The 19012-nt window shown below is 61.4% G+C and overlaps 1 protein-coding gene across 13 annotated transcripts; it reads left to right on the top strand.

Annotated features, from left to right (window-relative positions):
• Positions 1–714: 714 nt before the first annotated feature.
• On the top strand, positions 715–18836 carry UBTF (upstream binding transcription factor). Of its 13 annotated transcripts, none has more exons than XM_062018481.1 (21): positions 715–783; positions 4991–5122; positions 7914–8089; positions 8388–8471; positions 9170–9325; positions 10084–10148; positions 10753–10882; positions 11366–11476; positions 11782–11915; positions 12319–12460; positions 12794–12835; positions 13573–13686; positions 13862–14017; positions 14474–14629; positions 14875–14985; positions 15075–15163; positions 15353–15542; positions 15794–15841; positions 16082–16150; positions 16537–16683; positions 17054–17411. In XM_062018481.1, exons 2-21 carry the CDS (start codon positions 5065–5067, stop codon positions 17231–17233), a joined length of 2358 nt encoding a protein of 785 aa, XP_061874465.1. In that variant the 5' UTR covers positions 715–783; positions 4991–5064; the 3' UTR covers positions 17234–17411. The 13 variants fall into 13 exon arrangements, with proteins under 13 accessions (XP_061874465.1, XP_061874464.1, XP_061874471.1 ...); XM_062018480.1 differs by lacking the exon at positions 715–783 and adding an exon at positions 1240–1551; XM_062018487.1 differs by lacking the exons at positions 715–783; positions 17054–17411 and adding exons at positions 1572–1704; positions 17569–18836 and having other exon boundaries at positions 10753–10873.
• The last annotated feature ends 176 nt before the right edge of the window (positions 18837–19012 follow it).

Raw genomic sequence — 19012 nt, 5'->3', positions numbered from 1 at the left:
TCTTGCAAAACAGTGACATTTCACCTAATTTAAACCAGGAAGAACAGCTCAGATGAAGGCCCTTTCCATGCAGAATAAATATTTTCCCTGCTGCTGCTTTTTTTTTTCAGCTTCCACCGGCAGGATTAAGCGCTCGGCGCCGAAGCCGCCCGGCAGCGGCTGGCACAGCGCGGGCTGGAGGCCGGGCGCGGGACGTGGCGCAGGGGCCGTCCCGTCCGACGCCTCCTCCGCCGACGGACGGGGCCTGCCGCAGCCGCTGCCGGCCCTTCTCCCCATCGCCACCGCCTCGCACCCCCAAATCAACTGGGGAGCGGGGAAAGGGAAATTGCACCCAGATTTAGGATTTTAAGTTTTTGTTTCTTTCTGGCCTCTTTTCAGTATCAGCAGGGGCGAAAATCCGCCGGATTTCGGCCGTTCCCGTGCTAACCGGCCGGGGAGCCGCGGGCAGCGAGCGGAGCCGGGGCCCGACCCGGCGCTGCCAGGCCTCACCGCGCACCCGCGGGGGTCCCGGCGCTGCCTCGCGGCAGGTGCCCGCCGCAGCCGGAGCCGGAGCCGGCCCCGCGGCAGAGCGCGGGCGGCCGGGAGCGCAGCGGCGGCGGCCGCGGTGCGCCCCGGCCGGGAGCGCGGGCGGCCGGCAGCCTGCGGCGGCAGCGGGGGAGCCCCGGTACCGTGCCGGCAGCCCGGGATGGCCGGTAATTTGCAGGCAGCTCGGGATGGCCGGTAATTTGCAGGCAGCTGCCCGGCCGGGATTGGCTGCGGGGAATGACGCCCAGCACAACAAAGGTGGAGTTGGAGAAATTGCATTAAAAAAAATTAAGAGAGAGAGAGAGGAGAAAGGGAGAGGGTAGCGGAGGGAGGGGAGGAAACTGCCCCCCGCCCGCCCCGCCGGGGAAACCCCCCACCGCCGTCGTGTCCCGGGGCTGCCCGGGGCCGCGGGGCGGGCAGGGACCGCGGCCCCGCCGCTCCCCGCCGTCTCGGAGGGGGCCCATCGGGGCAGGAGGTGGCTTGGCTCGGCTCACCCCCACCCCACTAAGCTTTCTTCCCCCCTTTTTTCTTCTCCCCCCTCTTTTTTCCCCCCCTTTTTTTTCTTTCTTTTTTTTATGCAAACGCCGGGCGCGGATTGTTGCACATGTAAGGAGATTTTTTTTTTTTTTTTCTCCTCTTCTCCCTTCCCCCCCCCCCCTTCCCTCCTCTCTCCTTCCTCCTCCTCCTCCTCCTCTTTTTCTTCTCGCCACAGTGTTGCAAAAGCAAAGAGCAATAAAAACACCCGGCGAAAGCGGCGGGAGCGCGGGGCGGCGGCGGTGCCGCTGGGGGAGCGGCGCAGGCTGGCGGCGGACCCCGGCGCCCAGAGCCCGGCTGATTGGAAGAGAAAACGCAGCGCCATGGAGGCGGGGGAAAGCGCGATCGTCTCTGCGGGGACTGGAGCGCGTCCACGCCCGGGGCCAGCGCTGCAGAGCTGGCCGCCGTTCAACCGCCGCTTCCCCGCCCCGGCCCCGCCGAGCGAGCCCCGGCCCCGCCGAGCCGCGGCCCCCCAAAGCCGCGGGCCCGCAGGTACGTGCCTGCGCCGGGGGAGCGGAGCCGCGCCGTGCCGCGCCGCCCGGGCTCGCCATTCGCCGCCGCGCCGCTCCGCCGGCGGGGCTGGAGGAGGAGGAGGCGCTTTGTTCCTCCCCGGGCTCCCGCCGCTGCCGCCGCGCACCGGGCTCGGTAAGGCGCCGCCGCCGCTCCGCCGGGAAGGGGGGTTTTGCACCCGCCAAAGGGGGAATTTTTAGGGGGTTTTCGGGAAAAAGAGGTTGATATTTTCGAAGAAAGGGAACAAAAAAAGGCTCGATTTCGCGCAGGCCCCGCGGGCAGGAAGCCGCCGCTCGCTCGCTCGCTCACCCACTCCGGCTCGCTCCGCGCCGGCGGGGGGCACGGCGCTGGGGCTCGGGGCGGGGGGGAGCGCTCGGCTCGGCGGCCTCGGTGTGCCCCCCCCCTCCCTCCTTCTCCCTTCCCTTCCCTCTCCTCCTCCTCGCTCGCTCCCTCCCTCCTTCCCGCTCGCCCGCCCTCCCTCCCGGCTGCCGCAGCTGGAGCCCGGCGGCAGGCTTCCAGCGCTGCCCGGTTGTTTTTCCCCAGCCCGGGTGAGTCCCGCGCCGCGGCGGGGAGCTCGGCGCCGCTCCGCCGGCTGCCTGCCCGGGCTCGTCCGCTTCTCCCCCTCCGCTCCGCGTTTTATTTACCTCCCCCCTTTATTCTCTTTTTATATTTTTTTTTCCTTTCTTTTTTTTTTCCCCCCTTTTCTCCCCTGATTTCCCCCCCCCCCGCGGTCTTTCTTCCTTTCTTCCCTCCGGACCGGGAGCGGGGCTCCAGCCCCCCGCTGGGTGGGTGGGTGTTTCTGGGCTCGAGGAGGGGTCGCGTTGTTGGGGCGGGGGGGGGAAAGGAAGAGAGGAGGGGGTGGTGGTGGGGAAAGCGGGGGGGGGGGGGGAAGGATTGGGTAGGAGCCGCTCCCCGGGGGTCGGTGCGGGGAGGTCGCGCTGCCCTCGCCCGGCTCGCTGCAGCTGCCCGGCCGCCCCCAGCCGGGCATCCCCGCCCCCCCTTCCCCCTCCTCCTCCTCCTCCTTCTTCTTCCCCCAGCGGCTCCGGCGCGGGGCTGGGGCTGCGGCGGCTCGGCTAGAGCTCCCCCCCCCTCCTCCTCCTTCCACCACTACCTCCTCCTCCTCCTTCTCTCCTCTCCTCCTCCTCCCCCTTGCAGCCCGGAGAGGTGGGTTTGTCTCGGCTTTATAACCGCGCCGGCTGCACGGGTGGAGGGGAAGGAGCGGCGGGCGGAGGCGGGCGCAGCCCGGCCATTGTGTGCCGCGGCGGAGAGCGGCTGCGCCGGCCGGTAACGATGGGGGCATGGCGGATGGGGAAGCCGGTGGGGGGAAGCCGCAGCGCTCCAGGGGGCCGGGGGAGCGGAGAGGGGCCGGGGGAGCGAGAGCGCTCTCCCGGCTTCTCTCCGCTCCCCCGGCCCCCCCTCCATTGTCTGCCCGGGTGTTGCGGAGGGGAGGGGGGAAGGCGGCGGAGCGCGGCTCGCTGGCGCCCGGGTGGGAACCGGGGGCGGGAGGGGGCCAGGGAGGCGCCGCCGGGGCCGCCCGCGCTCGGTCCCACCCGGTTCCTGCTGCCTGGCGGAGGAGGAGACTGGAGCTGGCCGGCGGCGCAGGGCATGTGCGGGCTCCCCGCCTCCGCCCGACAGCCCGGCCCCTTCCTCCCCCGCCTCCTCCTCCTCCTCCTCCCCCCCCCACCCCAGGCGCGGGATCCGGTGTCGTCCCGTCGTCCGTCCCGTCCCCCGTCCCCCCCCCCGGGATCCCTCACCTCCCACCCCCGGGGATCCCTCTGCGCGCGCACTGCGATCGCCCCCGACACGCCCCGCGATGGATCCCTCCCACTGCCACGATCCCGCCTCCCTCCCTCACCCCCCCCACCCCCCGCTTCCGCCCCCCCCAGGGCGATCCCCGCACCCCCACCCCCGGGGGCTGGGCCGATCCCACCCCGCAGCGATCCCCTGTCCAGCCTCCGACGTCGTCCTATATCGGCCCCCCGGGGGCTGATCCGGCCCCCGGAGCTAACCCTACTCCTTCCCCCTAGGGCTCATCGCACATCCACCCCCCCAGGCACTGATCCACCCCATCCGCCTCCCCCAGCACCTGATCCGAGCCCTGCAGCGATCCCCTTCCCCCCAAGGGCCTGGTGGGATCAGCATCCCCCCGGGGTGATCCTGATTGCCTTCCCTGGACAGACCCTACCCCGGGGCGATCCCCTATCCTCTGCCCCACGAGCTGATCCTCTGCCCTGGAGTGATCCACAATATCCCCTGAGCTTGCTGGGGCCTTGCACTGGGGCAGTCCCGATGGCCCCCTTGGCTCATCCTCCCTCTGACTCAGGGCTTGGGTCTCACCCCAGGAGCCCTCCCGGGACCAGTCTCTCTCCTAGACTCCCTCAGGGCCTGGAAGGACATTCCTTCCCCCATCAAGACTCCCCCTCCATGGTGCCTGGTGCCTCCTGGGACCCCCTCAGGCCCATGTTCTCTTGCTCAGGCCTGGGGCCTGCTCCCCTGGGGCTGTGCCTCGTCCCTTGGCCTGTCCACTGACACAGTCTCTCCTGAGGCCTCTGGTCCTGCTCACTCTGTCATGAGGGAACCCCCACAGTCTGCCTTTCTGCTCCCCACCAAGCCTGGGGGCCCCCTTCAAACCCTCTTGTGTACTGCCCCACACCTCCCAATCCAGATGATCCCTCCCCGTAGAGCCACAAGATCCCTCCTGCTAGGGTGTCAGGGGTCCTTGCCCTGTTAAAATGTGTCCTCCCCAGCGCGTATTTCCCTCTCAGGAGAGCCCCAGTCTCCCAAATGTGTAGAGGTCTTTCCCCAGAGTGTCCCAAATGGACACCCCCTGAGCTCCTTTGATCTGGAGGATCTCTGACCTCCCTGGGGAGCATCTCACTGGATCTATGGTGTCCCTTCCTTTGACATTCCCCTTTTGAGGGGGTGAACCCCTCTTGGGAGATCCTCTGGAGCCCACCTGGCTCACAGCCCCCTGGCCTCAGGGCTATGGATACCACCTATGCCACCCCAGGGAGAGCCCCTGAACCCTTTCCCCTTCCAGTCCGTGAGGATTCCCCTTGAATCCCGGCTCCCCCTAGCCCCACACCTTGCAGACATCTCCCTTAACCTTTTTCCTCTGCCCGTGCACCCCTTTTCTGCTCCTGCCAGGGTGGAGATCAGCATCCTTCCTCCTCAACCTCCCCACCCCCAGAATCTCTGGGACCTCCCCCATTTACCCACCTTCGACTCCTTTATTACCTCTGCCTTGCACCCCCTCTCCCAAGTCACCCCAAACCTCGCAAGGCTGGGTGTGGGGGAGATCTCACCACCTCGTTTGTCTGCGAAATTACATTCAGATGCCTGGGTTGGGCTCCCTGCTCCCTGGTTGGTTTGAGGGGCTGTCCTGGCATGGGAGTGCCTAGCAGGGGGTCTCCCTTTGCAGAGCCGAGCGGGAGCGATCTGTGGTAGCACACAAGGGAGCCGGCGGGGACTGTCCTGGGCACAGGCAGGTGGAGGATGAACGGCGAAGCCGAGTGCCCTACAGACTTGGAAATGACAGCTCCTAAAAACCAAGGTGAGCCTTGCTGCAGCACACCCCTTCCCCCACAGTCCCGTGGGAGTGCTGCTCCCACTGTTAATTAACAAAAATCCGTGGGGCGACCCTTTTGTGGGAGGGCTGGGGAGCGTGTGGATGCTGGTGCACTGGCAGCCCCTCTGGCCCCTTGCTGCTGGGGATGCTCTTTTTTGGGTGGGTGGTGGCGTGGGGGTGTGGGCAGGGGGTCTGGCACAGAGAAGTGCTGCCTTCACTGTTCGCATCTGGGCTGCATTAAACGCCAAGCTGTTACCTTGGGCCTCCGGCTTCCAGACCCCAGGATGACATCAGAAGTTCAACTTTTATTGGAAAACGGGGAGGAAAACAAGAAAAAAATGGACATTTACGTTTGGGGCAGCCTGCCCAGGCAGCGCGGTTCTGCCACTCCAGCACCCAAATCTCTGCAGCCCTGGGGAGCAGTCCAGCCTCTCTGCCCACCTGGGCCCTGTTTTTCCTCCCTTGCCGCAGTTGGTTTGTTGCCCTGAGCAAACCCCGCTGGAGCACGTGTCCTTTGCTGGGTCTTTAGATGGATTTAATTACACTGGGGCAGCTTTCCTAATATAGACCCGGCCCAGCCGATGCCAGGAGAGCCTGGGATAAATTGGTCCCAGGGCACAGACAAGCCCATCCATCTTGGTGGGTGAATTCTGCAATTCCAGCGTTTCTCCTCCAACTATGGCTGGAGAGAAGGGGGGATGGAGGGATGGGGTGGCTGAGTTTGGGGTCCCTTGTTGTTCCCACTCAGCTGGCAGCGAGAGTTTTGGGAAGTTTCCAGAGTTTCTTATGTATTCCTGTGGGCTGTGGTTGTTTTGGCCATCTGCCAGCCGGGGGGGGGGGGGGTCACACGGGGCCAAAGGACTCGAGGCATTTCTGTGTTGAGGGGTGGGAAACTGAGGCACGAGGTTTGCTGATGGGGATGGGTTTGGAGGAGGTGGTCTTTATCCCCTTCTCCCTCCCTACTCGGTTTTCATGGCTGTGTTGCTTTCAGTTATTTCTCCTGATTTCTGCAAGTCAGCACCAGCTTCACAGCCCAGTTCTGCCTCGTTGGCCCTTCCCTGGGGGTGGTCTGGCAAGTGAACGGGAAAAACAGGAAGAATAAAACCTGATCTCGATGCTCCCCCGGTTCTGATCCTCCCCAAGGCACCGTGTCTCTTTCCCCCCTTTGTGGTGGGGCTCTAAAGCTGGGAGCATGGAGACACGTCCCAAGCCACTGGTCTCTCTGGGGGAGCTCTTTCCACCTCCCCACCCCCAATTAATCCTTAGCGGACATGGTGAGATAATTTTGGAGACCAGGCAGATCCCAAACTGTTCCTGCCTCACCACCCCCTAACATGAGAGGTCTGTGAGGTGTGAGGGTACAGGTCCTGGCTGTCCTCCCTTGGCTGCAGTTCCCATCTGCCTTTTAACATCCCTGGCTCACATTTGGGGTTTGAGGGGGTTGCCCTCCAGTGGGCCAATGCAGAGGCAGCAGCTGGAGGCGGGAGGCAGAACTGCTGTTTTCGTGCCTATTGAGTTTGAGAGGAGGGAGAGCAGCAGCAGGGTATTTCTGGGAGCTCGTTTTCATTCCTGAGGGCAGATGAGGAGGGATGCTTCCCTCAAATCCATGACTGGCTGTGCTGTCCCTATCTCACTGGAACGCCCTGTGTGCCTCAGGCAGCTCCAATCTTTGCCCAGCAAATCTTTGCCCAGCAGTGGTGTGGGGCAGGGGATGCTGTGGAGAACCTGGGGAACCCTTGGGCCCTCCATCCTGAGCTGAAGCAACCAGGGCCACGTGGGTGTACAGCCTGGGGCTCTACTCCTCCTCCAGCCTCTCCCTGGAGACCTCTCTTTCCGTTCCCAGGGCCTGTTGCTTTTCCCCAGGGCCATCTCTCTTTGCAGAGCACCTTTACAGGCCTCCTCTCCCCAGCTGGCATGCAAGCTCAGAGCAGAGAGCCGGGCAGAGGAATTCCCCTGGCAAGGAAGCAGCCCCAGAGGCTGTGCTGGATGGGGCATTTGGTGCAGGGATATGCTGCCTGCTGCCTGTCCCGGCACAGGGCTGCTGCCTGACCTGGCCTCCTGGTTGCTCCAGGCTCTTCAGCTTTGCCACGTGCCCATGCTGTCGGCTTGTCTGTACAGGAGCTGGGAATGCTCCCCTTGGCAGCTGAGGAGGTGCTGGGGTGGCATAGCCATCACCCCTGTGCCAGGAAGGACCCTGCTGCAAGACAAGGGAACTGTGCTGGGCTCTGCCTCCTGCTTTGCAGTCTTTGAGCTTTGACCTTGGCAAAGGTCAGCGTGGAGCTCGGTCCCAGGTGATGGCAAGGCTCTCTGAGTGGAAGGAAAAGCAGCGCTGGGAGGTTTCCCGTTGCTCCAGACACATCTTTCCACTTAGAAAGTGGGTTTCCCTGTTTCCTTCTTGGCTGGAGAGCGCGTTGGCTCCCCTCTGGCTCCCCTCTGGCTCTGCAGGGCTTCGCTCTCGTGTGTAGGAAAGAGCCCTCTGCTCCCGTGCGGCGCAGCCCTCGCCTTATCTGATGGTGGGTGGGGATGAGCAAGTCTCTCTGGTTTGTACCCAGTGGATTTTCTCGCTTTGCCCGGATTGTTTTGGCCCGTAGAAAGTTGCTTGATGGTGATGGAAGTAGCCACATCCCTTTGATCTTTTATCTGGAGAGGCTGCACGCAGAGATGACGTGTCCCGGCACGCAGTGTGGAGCGGCACATCGGGAGCTGTAGTCCCTGTGCCCTGCCGGGAAGGCTGCCTACCCCTCGCTGCTGCTAAGCCTGTTTCTTTGGTGCTCAGACCGCTGGTCTCAGGAGGACATGCTGACTCTGCTGGAGTGCATGAAGAATAACCTGCCCTCCAACGACGGGAGCAAGTTCAAAACCACCGAGTCCCACTTGGACTGGGAGAAAGTGGCTTTCAAGGACTTCTCGGGGGAGATGTGCAAGATGAAGTGGATGGAGATTTCTAACGAGGTAATGGGCAGCAGTACGGGGCTCAGAGGGGTCTCTGCAAGAGGGATGGGTGTCCAGGTGACCTCTCAGGGCTGTTTGAATCGCTCACGCTCAGCACCTGGGTCCTTAGTGCTGACTCCATCCTGCTACTATTGGCACCACAAACCCTTTGGAGGTGCTGGGGTGGGTTGTTCACCCAGTGGCATTACAAAACTCTGTGGGATTATGCCAGACCCAGTGTGGCTCGGTGCTGAGCAGGGATCTGCCCTGTCCTCTGCATGCAGACTGTTCACGTTTGTGGCCCTTTGTTACCCCGCAGGTTAGGAAGTTTCGGACCCTCACAGAGCTCATTATGGACGCCGAAGAGCACGTGAAGAATCCTTACAAGGGCAAAAAGCTCAAGGTACTGGGCAGGAGTACCTTGGAGTACAGGGACCTCCCTGTTCCCTGGGACAGGGGGCTGTCAGCCGTGTGGCACCCCAGACCTGTGTGGTTCTGCCCCCAGAGCCCCTGCAGGCACCTCACTGCCCGTAATCCCTGCGGCCGGCTGCCCAGGGCTCCAGAGGCCATGGGCTCTGGGCCTGGGCCAAGCCCAGGGTACATTTAATATGGCTGGCTGTAGCGCTGGCAGCCTGCATCCAAGTTTAGCACAGGAGGGGCTGGGAAGCCACCATCCTATTCCTGGCCTTCTGGGTCAAGTGGGGTGCTGTGTTCAGCTGGGTGGCCCCAGGGCAGCTGATGCTCTGTCAGCACCTGTCCCCAGGAGGGGGGTCCTGTCCCTGCCTCCTGCCTCAGTTTCCCCTCTTGCAGCACAGCTGCTCTGTGCCAACAGCTCTGGATGGCTGGAGACTGCTCCCCAGATACCCAGCACTGGGATATTCTAACTCTTTGGGAAAAGAGCCCCTGTTTCCAGCATTTATTTTTTCACCTTGCCTGTAAAACTGATGTGTTTGCATGTCAGGGGGCTGGATCACAGCAGGGCTGGATGGAGACAGGCGTCCTCTGGTAGTGGGGGTGCTGGAAACCAGCAAGGTTCAGCTGTGCCCACTTGCAGTGCCACTGTCTCCACACTCAGCATCTGCTGCTCTGCTGTCTCCCCAGAAACACCCCGACTTCCCCAAGAAGCCCCTGACTCCCTATTTCCGCTTCTTCATGGAGAAGCGGGCCAAATATGCCAAGCTACACCCTGAAATGAGCAACCTGGATCTCACCAAGATCCTGTCCAAGAAGTACAAGGAGCTTCCTGAGAAGAAAAAGGTACAGTGGGGGGAGTCAGCAAGGCCCTTCCCACTTGTGTGCCTCTGTGTGCTGGGCTCTGCCTACCCAGCTCTCCCAGTAAATCCAGCAGAGCCCAGCCTCCCTCTGGTGAGGGTTTAATCTGATTCTTGATGGGAGAAGCTTGTTCAGTCCCGTCAGACCAGTAAGACTTCCTTTGCTTTTCGTGTCCTGCTTCCCAGGCTCTGTGGGGTGGAGGCTGGCTGGGTCTGTCCATCCAACTGTCTCTTCCAGACAGACCTGGATGGTGACTTTGCTGTTGGGTGGATCAGTGCTGAGCACTGGGGTTAAATCCCATGCCCTGCCGTGGTCACCCTGGCTGCATGAGGGGCAGAGGGGCAGCCTCTGCTCTGAGCCACAGGTGATGCCGCCTGTCTCATCTCCAGCTCTGGGGGTGGCTTTAGGCTTAGCCAGAGCCTGAGGAGGTGTTTTGGGTGCCCCAACTCTCAGTCTGGGTGGATTTACCACTGTCAGGAAAGGTCCAGGGCACAAAGCCTTACTGTGCCCTCTTGGACAGGGCTGCGTAGTGCAGGGAGATGGGGAGATCCTGCCTCTGAATCCCTGGGTAGTCTGGAAACCTTTATCTGGGAGCTGTGGGACCAGCCTGATGGGCTGGAGAGCCCTCAAGTCCGTTTGGGGGTGGTGGTGTGCCCAGCTAGCAGGGTTGACAGACGTATCTGCCTGCCCATTCCCCAGTGCTGACGTCCCTCTCCACCTCCCTGGTGGCTTTGTGTCCCCAGATGAAATACATCCAGGACTTCCAGCGAGAGAAGCAGGAGTTTGAGAGGAACCTGGCAAGGTTCAGGTGAGCAGGCAGCCCCTCTGCCTTTCCCTGGGCCCCTCCAGACAGACCCAGCCTCCCCTCCTGCCTGTAGCTCACAGAGGACGCCTTGATAGGTGCTGCAGCTTGAAGGCAGAACAGAAGAGGGGATGCTGGAAAAAAAAAAGAGCAAGGAACAGGAGGCTGAGAGCAGCCCTCCAACTGGGAGAGCTGGCGAGAGGCAGAGAGCGGGGCACCAGCCACGCTGTGGGGGTTAGGGTGTGGGAGGGAAGGGCAGGAGCCCTGCCACCAGTACTGTTAGAAGCTGAAGTGACTGCTCCCTTCCCTCCAGCCCTTCCCTTTGAACGTGGTCGCTGTGTCCCAGGCACATCCTGGCGTTCTCGACCTGCCGCTGCTCCAGAGCTGCAGCCCAGCCTGGCGTGTTAAAGGGGATGCTTGTAGCTGATGCTCCCTCGGGAGGGGCAGACCCCAATCTCTCCCAAAAGCCTCCTGCTCTTTGTGGGGATCCCCCCAGTATCTAGCCCTGCAGTGTGTCAGTTACCTTCGAGTGGGAAGGTTTGGAGGGTGCTCTCCTTCCACCTGCAACCTCCATAACACTCTCCCTCCCCTGCCTCCCCGCTGGGTAAAGGGAAGATCACCCGGATCTCATCCAGAACGCCAAGAAATCCGACGTCCCCGAAAAGCCCAAGACCCCCCAGCAGCTGTGGTACAACCACGAGAAGAAGATCTACTTGAAAGTGCGTCCAGATGTGAGTACGGTGGGTGGGAGTGCGTGTGAGCATGAGTGTGGAGGGGTCCTGTGCCCCGCTGGTGGGGGGAGAGGAGGGGGAAATGAGAGAAGCATTTTAGGGGTGGGGACGGGATGGAAGACACCGCTTAGAAGCTCCCAGCAGCCTGGACGGAGGTAAGAAGGGGCTCTGTACATTTGGAAGAGGCTCAGGGTGTTACAGACCCCAGTTTTTGCCTGCAGTCGAAGGGGTGACCACAGCCTGAGTCAGGGCAGGAAGGATTGCCAGCACAGACCTCCACCTCCGGCCATGCCCCACACCCACACGCAGCCCCTTTCCCGGCCGCTCGCAGCCTCGCCTCGGCCCCGAGCCGGGGGCCACCAGCACACAGCCTTGGGCCACGCTGGTTTTGCCCTTTTTTAAAAGGATTTTTTTTTTTTAAAATTTTTAAATTTTCCTCTTCTATTTTTGGATTTTACCCCTCTGCCCTCACCTCTGGCTTTGGGTTTTCAGGCCACCACGAAGGAGGTGAAAGAGTCGCTGGGCAAGCAGTGGTCTCAACTCTCGGATAAAAAGAGGCTGAAATGGATTCATAAGGCCCTGGAACAGCGGAAGGAGTACGAGGTAGGGAGCAGCCTCACCCGTTCCCCTCCACACTCGTCCCTGCATTCACTCCGAGCCACTCTGCCTCCAGGCCACAGCCACTGGCAGCTACAGAGCCTCACCCCGTAGCCAGCGTCGGGGTTCAGCCAGATCCCAGTAGGTCCCTAGTGAGTCTGAGCTCTGCCTCCTCCAGTGATGTTTGGGGAAGGGAGAAGTGCCCCTCAGGAGATGATTAGGGCAATGGTTGGCTTCTCTTTCCTCCTCCTCCGGCCCCCAGCCAGGCGGGGATTGGAGCCCCTCTCCTGACGGCTCTGTGTCCTGTGTAGGAGATCATGCGTGACTACATCCAGAAGCACCCCGAGCTGAACATCAGCGAGGAGGGCATCACCCGCTCCACCCTCACCAAGGCTGAGCGCCAGCTCAAGGACAAGTTTGATGGACGACCCACGAAGCCACCTCCGTGAGTCCTGCCAGGGCTGTGTCCCTCTCTGAGCTGTCACTTCAGGCCCTTGGCCACCTTGAGTGGGTGCTGGCTCGTGCTGATGAGGAAGCTGGGGCTCTGCGTGGCTTTGAGAGACCCTACCCAGTCGTTTCTGAGACTGTGTGCATGGGCTGTTGATGACCTCATTGAGGTGGTCCTTGAACCTTGATTCATGTGCAGAGAATCTGAGCAAGGTTGGTGGTGCTATGTGCTCAGGGTTAGGAAGTAACCCAAGTCCTGGCTTCCCTTAAAGGCAGACACCTCTGGCACAGCTGGGCAGCTGGAGGGTTTTGGGAGGGTTCTTTGCACCCAGCCAGTGCCCACAGGGGGAATGTGAGTGGGGCAGGTTGTCCCTGATCCTGGGTCCTTCTGTTGGTTGCAGGAATAGCTACTCCCTGTACTGTGCAGAGCTGATGGCCAACATGAAAGATGTGCCCAGCACCGAGCGAATGGTGCTGTGCAGCCAACAGTGGAAGCTGCTCTCCCAGAAGGAAAAGGATGCATACCACAAAAAGTGTGACCAAGTGAGTGGCAGAGGATGGACAGATGGGTGGACAGACAGACGGGCATCAGTTGCTGTTCGGGGAGGGAGCAGCAGAAGGGGAGAACTTGGGCTACAAAGCTCACTGGAAGTGAGCCTCTCACTCTTCCTCATTGTCTGTTCTTGTCATCTTGACTGTGAATCCCCACTGAGGTCACTGATCACCTCCCTTGGTCTGTGTTTGTGGGACCAGCAGATGGTCCAGGGGAAAGATGCTGTTGCTGGGGTGGAGCTGAGGCCAGGCTGGGGACTGCATGACGCAGGGATGATGGGATAGGGGGTCTCTGTGTAACCACACGGCTTCATCTCCCTCCAGAAAAAGAAAGACTACGAGATTGAGCTCCTCCGCTTCCTGGAGGTGAGTGATGTGTGGGTGCCTCGGCCACTGGGTGCTGGAGACCCTGAACACAGGGAGGGAGCCCTGCCCAGGAGCCAGGATGGGTTAAATGGGCGCCATACTGATACTGCCCTCTCCTGCTCCTTCCAAAACATGGCTGAACCCAGCAGTGAGCACTGTGCAGAAATGTTTGCATACAGTCTCGACCCTTCCCCAGCTGCCCTAGCGCCTGACCCAGCGTCTTCCAGTTGAGCACTGGGAGGCGGGGACGGGCCCCACAGGCAGGAGGGGAAGTTGGGGGCAAGGGCTGTTGCCAGAGGAGCGAGTTTCTCGCTTCCTTCCCGCGGTGTAGGCAGCAGCTGCTGCACCAGAGCCCCCCCGGCCGGCGTCACGCCGAGGCCACCCTGGCATCGCGCTCGCTCCCCAGGCGGACGTGACGTGGCTCTGGCTGCGTCTACAGGGGCAGAGGGTGGAAAGCCCAGGGGTGTGCCCGGATCCGGGCACCTGCCCTCCCTGCCTGTGCGGAGAGGAAGCAGATGAGACTGAGCTGGGGAAGAAGAGAGTGAGACAGGCATGGGGACCTCCAGGCTGCACCCTCAGGCTTGCGGTGCTTGATGTTGCCCCTGGCTGGGGTGGCTTTTGTATCAGGACAACTGAGGGTGTTAGTTTTCCATCTCCAGCATCCCTGTTCCCCAATTGCATCAAAGGCTTGTTAGCAGTGGGCTGTCTAACCGTGTCTGTCCTCCTGTGCCACCCAGAGCCTGCCTGAGGAGGAGCAGCAGCGGGTGCTGGGTGAGGAGAAGATGCTGGGCAGCAACCGGAAAGGGGCAACAAGTCCTGCATCCAAAAAATCCTCACCAGAGACTGGCAAGGTGAGAGCAGCGACTGGACAGATGGGGCAGCACGTGCCAGAGACGTGGGGTGGGGTTGCTGGCATCTCAGGATTCCTTGGTTATTTCAACATGTTCCTGAGGCTGGAGGCTACTAGAGCAAGGCAGGTCCCTCTGTGGGCTTGCCCCCACCCATGGCCCCTTGTCCCTCCCACAGGCCAGCTCAGAGAAGCCCAAACGGCCCATCTCTGCCATGTTCATCTTCTCGGAAGAGAAGCGGAAGCAGCTGCAGGAGGAGCGGCCAGAGCTGTCGGAGAGCGAGCTGACCCGGCTCCTGGCCCGCATGTGGAATGACCTCTCCGAGAAGAAGAAGGTTTGTACCATCCCCAACCCTTCTCCTCCATCCCCTTTTCTGCTGCTCCCTTGGGCGTCTCCAGCAGCCCGGGGGACGCAGCCTGTCCTTGCCCTGCTGCTGCCAAGGGCTTCGCTCACCCTCGGGCACTGCAGCTGAGGAACAGTGTTCCCCAAGAGCGAGACAGCTCCAGTGAGCCATCACCCAGGTGCTGTGCCCACTCCCTCTCGTGACCTGGTGGGTGAAAACCCAGCAGCTTAAGAACTCTTGGAGAGTCTCGAGCCTCATTTTAAAGGCTTGATGGTGTTCCTGGCTGGTGGGGGGGATGTCCCAAGGCGTGGGTGTGCAGGGTGCTGTGAGGACAGCACTAGGGGAAGCTGCAGCAGCCTGCTACCTGCTCACCTAGTGCTTGGTGGCTGGAGGCTTGTGGCCAGGCAGCCCTGCTGCTCCCTCACCCCTGCTGTGCACCCGGGGCAGGCCAAGTACAAAGCACGAGAGGCAGCAATGAAGGCGCAGTCGGAGAAGAAACATGGCTCGGATAAAGAGGAACGTGGGAAGCTGCCCGAGTCTCCCAAGACAGCCGAGGAGATCTGGCAACAGAGTGTCATTGGAGACTACCTGGCTCGTTTCAAGGTGAGGAGTGAGCTGGGAAAGGAGCTGGAAGTGGGATCATCACTTTCACCCTTAGGTATTGCTTTGTACCTTCTCCTCTGCTTTCACACCCAAGGCAGCAGTTTGGGGCTGGGAGCAGTGTGGGGGTCAAGGGTCATGGCAAGGGAGCGGGTCCCCCATGATCTGTGGCAAAGCCAGGTTGGTAGCACCTCGGTGTCCTGAGCACCTTGAGTGCATCTGACTTGGCATGGGGATCTCTGCTGCAGAATGACCGGGGCAAGGCCCTGAAGGCCATGGAGGCCACCTGGAACAACATGGAGAAGAAGGAGAAGCTGATGTGGATCAAGAAAGCGGCGGAGGATCAGAAGCGATACGAGGTGGGTCCCTGCTCCTTCCTGCCCCTCCCTGCACCCCCACAGCCAGTGCTGCCCCTGTCTCCCTGACCCTTCTTTCTCCCCTGGCTCAGAGGGAGCTGAGTGAGATGCGGGCCCCTCCGTGCTCCACCAACTCCTCAAAGAAAATGAAGTTCCAGGGAGAGCCAAAGAAACCCCCCATGTGAGTACCTGAGGCCTGGAAAGTTGGCTCTGGCTAGGCAAGTGGGCTGATGCAAAGGAGCCTGGAGCAGCCTTGAGGTGCTTAGCCCCGTGGTGGGGATAGACGGTAGTTAGTTCAGGCTGCCTGTGGACGCCTCCCTTCTCTGTGCTTGCCATCTGATCCGGTCCCTGTGCCCCACTCCCCCTGCAGGAACGGTTACCAGAAGTTCTCCCAGGAGCTGCTGTCGAATGGGGAGCTGAACCACCTCCCGCTGAAGGAGCGGATGGTGGAGATCGGCAGCCGCTGGCAGCGCATCTCCCAGGGCCAGAAGGACCACTACAAAAAGCTGGCAGAGGAGCAGCAGAAACAGTACAAGGTGCACCTTGAAATCTGGCTTAAGGTGAGCACCGGGTCCCGATGGTGAGGTGGGACTGAGGTCGGTTGTTCCTGGGGATGCTTGACGTGGTCTTTGCTCACAGCCTTCTGCTGGGAGCCACCATCCCTAGACCCCGTTTTGGCATTTTATAACTTAAAAGGCCTCCAAAGAAAAAAATACATGTGTGGGATGTGCCCCATGCTGAGTCCTTCCCCACCCCATCCCACCCCACTCTGTGCCTCCCTGCACCCTGACTGTCTCCCCTGCCTCCGCAGAGCCTCTCGCCCCAGGAGCGAGCTGCCTACAAGGAACACACTTCCAACGTGAGTATCCAGCCAGCAGCACTGTGGGGGAGATGTGAGGGCTTGGGGCTGGGCTGCGGTCAGCCCTGGGAGGGGTCAGGCTGTGCCGTAGATGAGACAAGCTCAGGAGAGCCCCTCGAAGGGACTCAGGCCTGTAGCAGCTCAGTGATGAGGTTCTCTTTGTGCTGGGCACGGGGGAGTAGCTGAGACTGAGCCCTGCAACTCTGAATGGTTTTGTTTTGCTCCCCCCCTGCCCTGCAGAAACGCAAGAGCATAGGGAAGATCCGGGGCCCCAACCCCAAGATGAAGCCAACGATGCAGTCCAAGTCGGTGAGTGCATGACAGCTGTGCTCTGCACTGGAGACACCCTGCACCCTCCTTCCTGGAGAGGCTGTCCAGACCTCTTGCTCAAGACATCCATGGTGCTTTCTGCTGCCAGCCCTTTCCCTTGAGGCAACAAACTAAGGGTCCTCCCCAAATCTGTGCTCAGAACCCACCCAAGTCTCGTTTTGTGCCCCTGTGGTCTATGACATCCCCCTGCAGCCACTCCAGGAGCTGTGTGTAACACAGAGAGCCTCCAGGAGAGGCTCCCAGGCAGGGTGTGGGGTAGGAGCCACCCGATCCTGCTTGGTGGATGGAGGAACATAAAGGCTGATGGCCATGGGTGCTGATGTCCTGGGGCACCGACCCATGACCAATCGCCTCCCGCCTCACAGGAGTCAGAGGATGATGACGAGGAGGAAGAGGAGGAGGAAGATGATGATGAAGATGAGGACGATGATGATGACAACGGCGACTCATCAGAGGAAGGCGGCGACTCCTCGGAGTCCAGCAGTGAGGAGGAGAGCGAGGATGGGGATGAGGTGAGGCTGTGGGGCGTGCTGCGGGGAGGGCAGCGGGGCCGGCCCCGGCCTCGCTCCGCTCCTGTACTGCTCTTACCCCCGGGACCCTCCTCTGGGGCTGGGGGGCTTCCGCCCCTGGACTCAGATAGGACTGTGGCACAGGAGCCCCCGGGAAGTGGGGGGACATGGGGAAGTGATGGGGAACGGGATTCCCCTCCCCTTGCCCGGCTTCCCCGGGGAGGTGCGAGGAGCAGCCGCGGCGCATAGTTAGGGAGCAGCCTCGGGCCGTAGAGGTGTGGGTTGTGCAGAGCCCCCAGTGAGCAGAGAAAAAAATCTCCTGTCTTTTTCCTGGTGGAGATACTGAGTCTGGTCTCGGCTCCATTTGCGCCAGTGTGAATGCCGAGTAAGTCACCAGAGTCAAGGCTTTACACCGGTGCAACTGAAATCAGAGTATGCTGGATGGCGCTGGGGCCAGAAACCGTGTCCGTGCCTTGTGCTCGCCACCGGACAGGTGAGGTGTTTCGACCCCCTCGCTGGTCTCAGCTCACGCCTCTTCCTTCCCTGGCTTTAGAGGGGGGAAACTGAGGCACGAGGCGGGTCAGGGACCCTCCCTCGGATCGTGTAGCGAGGCAGTGGCAAAGGTGAGGGTAGGACCCCTGCGCGCTGCTCCAGCACGCTCCCCCCGCTTCCCGGCAGCCCCGAGCTGAGCCTTTGCAATCTCACTCATGCCCCACCATCCCTCCTCCATTTCCCACCCACCCCGGGGTGGTAGTGGCGGGACCCCCCCAGCTGCAGTGGGGAGGGCGAGCAGGGGGCAAGGGGGCAATGACGGACGGCAGACAGAGTCCCCCCACCCTACCACTAACCTTCCTCCCCCTGTCCTCTGTGCCATGTCCCCCTCTCCAGAACGATGAGGATGACGAGGATGAGGATGATGAGGATGAGGATGACAACGACTCAGAGGGCAGCAGCAGTTCTTCCTCCTCCTCGGGGGACTCCTCTGACTCCGACTCCAACTGATCCGGCCAAGCTCTTAGTAACATCGTTTGGTTTTTCAGTTTTGGTCCCAAGTTCCTGCCCTCCAGCCCCACAGAAGTCCTTCCTCCTCTTCCTCCTGCCCCTTCCCCCTCGTGAGCTACAGCCCCCTGTGGGACCCCCCCAGCCTGGGGAGCAGGGGTTGGAGACACCCCTCCACCGAGCTCACACTATGGAGAGGGGAAGCTGGGGGTTGCTACCATCTGGGCTGGGGGGAGAGGAGGGGGTGAGCCCCCCCCGATCCCTCACAGCTCCCTTCCTTCTCCCCTTACCGAGGGAGGGGAAGAGGTTTTTATTTCGGTGAGATGTTATTTTGGGAGGGTCACCCCATCCTCAACCCCTTCACACCCTCGTTACCAGCTCCGGACTTTATAGAAAGAAGACAAAAACACACAGGAAAAAAAAAAAACCCTCCTTTTTTTATTAAGAAAAACATAAATAGAAAAAAAAAAAAAGCAACCCCCCCCCCTCACCCCCCCGTGCACCCCCTGCCCTGCACAGCCCCCCGTCCCGCCCCGCGCCGCGGGCACAGAGCACGAGCCGAGCTGCTCAGGACTCAGCCGTTGGGACGATGTCTCTGCTCCCCCCATCCCCTGTCTGCGCACCCCCCCAGCTCTGCGCTTCCCCCCTTCCCCCCCCGGCGTGCTGGGGGTGCCCCCCCACCCCCCCATCAGGAGCTCAGCGGGACCTCGGCACCCACGGCCCTTGGGAGCGCCGACCACGCACCGTGACCGCCCGGGGCTGGGGGCAATGGGGGGAGGTGTGAGTGTGAGTGCCGGGCCGGGGGGCACCCGGCTGCTGTGCGTGACCAAGGGGATGCAGGGGGCTGGGAGCCCCTCGCTGTTGTCGGTGGTTGTTGTGCTGTTGTATTTTATTTTATTCTCTTTTTTTTTTTTTTCCTTTTTATAAAATGAGAAAGATTCATATTTTATTTTTTTTTCTTTGTCCCCCTCCCCTCTCCCCAATCTCTGGTGAAGCTGCTCCTCTCCCTTTGCCTCAAACCCTTGGGGTGACCAGCACTCCTGTCATCCCAGTTACCCCCAGTTTGCCCCCCCGAGGGGGTGCTTCTGCACCCCCCCTGGCCATGCTGTAAATATTGCTGCGGTTTGGGTTTAATTTTGGCGGGTCTCCGGGGGGAACATGGGGCCGTGGGGACCGGGGTGGATGCATGGGGGAGGAGGGGGGCTGGCAGTGCCTGTCTGGGGACACCCCCTCCCCGCCTTTTGGTTTTTTTTTTAAGCAGACACGAGCACCAGCAATCCCATGGCATCTCCCTGCAGGGTTCCTGTGTCCGTCCGTCCGTGTGTGTCTGTGT

This window comes from Colius striatus, chromosome Z, assembly GCF_028858725.1.
Source record: "Colius striatus isolate bColStr4 chromosome Z, bColStr4.1.hap1, whole genome shotgun sequence".
Lineage (NCBI taxonomy): Eukaryota > Metazoa > Chordata > Aves > Coliiformes > Coliidae > Colius > Colius striatus.
Note: the sequence above shows the minus strand (reverse complement) of the source record. Positions and strands in the feature narration are given on the sequence as shown.

Bases quoted from the DNA above. Each gene is read 5' to 3' on its own strand.
- UBTF (XM_062018481.1), top strand. From the start codon at position 5,065: ATGAACGGCGAAGCCGAGTGCCCTACAGACTTGGAAATGACAGCTCCT. The intron at 13,687-13,861 runs GTGAGAGCAGCG...TCCCTCCCACAG, and splicing joins CCTCACCAGAGACTGGCAAG to GCCAGCTCAGAGAAGCCCAA. The intron at 16,151-16,536 runs GTGAGTGCATGA...CCCGCCTCACAG, and splicing joins CAACGATGCAGTCCAAGTCG to GAGTCAGAGGATGATGACGA.